General features: G+C 62.3%; 1 protein-coding gene across 1 annotated transcript in view; it reads left to right on the top strand.

Annotated features, from left to right (window-relative positions):
- The window catches only part of TRIM47 (tripartite motif containing 47), a 3,544-nt gene extending 2,566 nt beyond the window's left edge, over window positions 1-978 (top strand). Inside the window, exon 5 of the mRNA XM_012733033.1 lies at window positions 50-978. Within this exon, the coding sequence (XP_012588487.1) occupies window positions 50-687 (638 nt within the window). The 3' untranslated portion in view covers window positions 688-978. The remainder of the gene's footprint in view (window positions 1-49) is intronic.
- Window positions 979-1,788: the final 810 nt, after the last annotated feature.

Genomic DNA, 1,788 nt, shown 5'->3' with positions numbered 1-1,788 from the left:
GGCGGGGCGGGGCCGGCCCTGAGCCCATCTCCCTGCGCCCGCGGAGCAGTTGCCTACATCGTGGACCTGGACAGCGACACCGCCGACAAGTTCCTACAGCTGTACGGGGCCAAAGGGGTCAAGAGGGTGCTATGCCCCATCAACTACCCCGAGTCGCCCACCCGCTTCACCCACTGCGAGCAGGTGCTGGGCGAGGGCGCCCTGGACCGGGGCACCTACTACTGGGAGGTGGAGATCATCGAGGGCTGGGTGAGCGTGGGCGTCGTGGCCGAAGACTTCAACCCGCAGGAGTCGTACACGCGGGGCCGGCTGGGGCGCAACGCGCACTCCTGCTGTCTGCAGTGGAACGGCCGCAGCTACTCCGTCTGGTTCCACGGGCTGGAGGCGCCGCTGTCCCAGCCCTTCTCGCCCACGGTCGGGGTCTGCCTGGAATACGCCGACCGGGCCCTGGCCTTCTACGCCGTGCGGGATGGCAAGATGAGCCTCCTGCGGAGGCTGAAGGTGTCCCGCGGCGGGGGCAGTGCCCCGGCCGCCCTGCTTGACTCCTTCCAGAACTGCCTGGACAACTACTTTGTGGGGCTCTTCAGGACAAGGCTCAAGCCCGCCTTCTTCCTGGAGAGCGTGGACGCCCACCTGCAGATCGGGCCCCTCAAGAAGTCCTGCATCTCCGTGCTGAAGCGGAGGTGACGGGCGGGCACAGCCCACCCCGGCAGCCTGCTTCTCGGGCGCCAGGGGAGGCCCTGGCTCGCAGGCCCCCAGCCTCCAGCCTTCTCACCTCTAGAGGCTCTGCTGGCCAGACACTTGGGCTTCCACGTCACCGGGAGGAGCCCCGGCCCCATCCAGTGCCCTCAGGCCTGTCTCCCTTTAGCCTCAGTTCAGTGAGAGGGCGCCTGGCTGGCACAAACCTAAGCTACCCCACCCTCCCATCCCAGGTTCCTGGGACACAGCCTGGCATATAGTAGGTGCTCAATAAACATCAACGGCATGATTGACTCCCCTTTCTCTCCTCTCAGCCACCGAGACCTGCCAGCATCTCTCATCTTTCAAGGGCCAGGCAGGTGGAGCCGGACCTGTGGGTCAGGGTGCCAGTTGCGAGGCAACCCAGGCTGAGGAGGGGGCTAACATGAGGTTTCTGCCCTCCCCCTTCGGGACCCCGCTCCCTGGTTCTGGGCAGGTCCACCTGGGGTCACTCTGGCTGCCCGAGTGTTTGCCTTGGATGGGCTGGTTCCCACAGGCTATTTCCATCCCTTTCCGGCCTTCCTCTTGGTCCCTGTGCCCAGGGTGGAGGGCAGGGCCCGGCCCGCCCTAGAGCCTGTCACACAGGCTGTGAGGGGGTGTGGCTGTGACCCCAGGGTGTGGCTGCGAGTGAGAACATCCACAGTAAAAATATTAGGATTTGGGTTTGGTGCGTGGGGTTCTTGGGGCCCCCTGGGAAAGGTTTTGGCAGTTTCCCCCGCGGCACACAGACAGTTTCTTCAGGAAACTCAGATGCTTAGATGCTGCCAGCAGGCGAAGCTGCATTTTTAAGCATCTTTAGAAAAAGAGACGCCCATACCCACACAGGTGGGCAGTCTGGGGCAGGAGCTGCGTTCTGCCAGGGCAAGGGGTGTTTTTTAAGTTTTTTGTTGGGGAGTGGGGGTGGGGGAAATCATTCCTTTGTGGGATTTTATCACTTTGGGGATTGGGCTGGTTCTCTGTAACAGATAATCCTTTCTGACCCTACCTCAGATTTCTGGAAAATTCCACAGCCAGTTTAACAAGTGGTTAATCATCCCTGCCCCCACCTCT

The sequence above is a fragment of the Condylura cristata genome, unplaced genomic scaffold, assembly GCF_000260355.1.
Source record: "Condylura cristata isolate star-nosed mole 26May11 unplaced genomic scaffold, ConCri1.0 scaffold00038, whole genome shotgun sequence".
NCBI classification, from domain to species: domain Eukaryota; kingdom Metazoa; phylum Chordata; class Mammalia; order Eulipotyphla; family Talpidae; genus Condylura; species Condylura cristata.
This window is presented reverse-complemented; position numbering and strand designations above follow the sequence as displayed.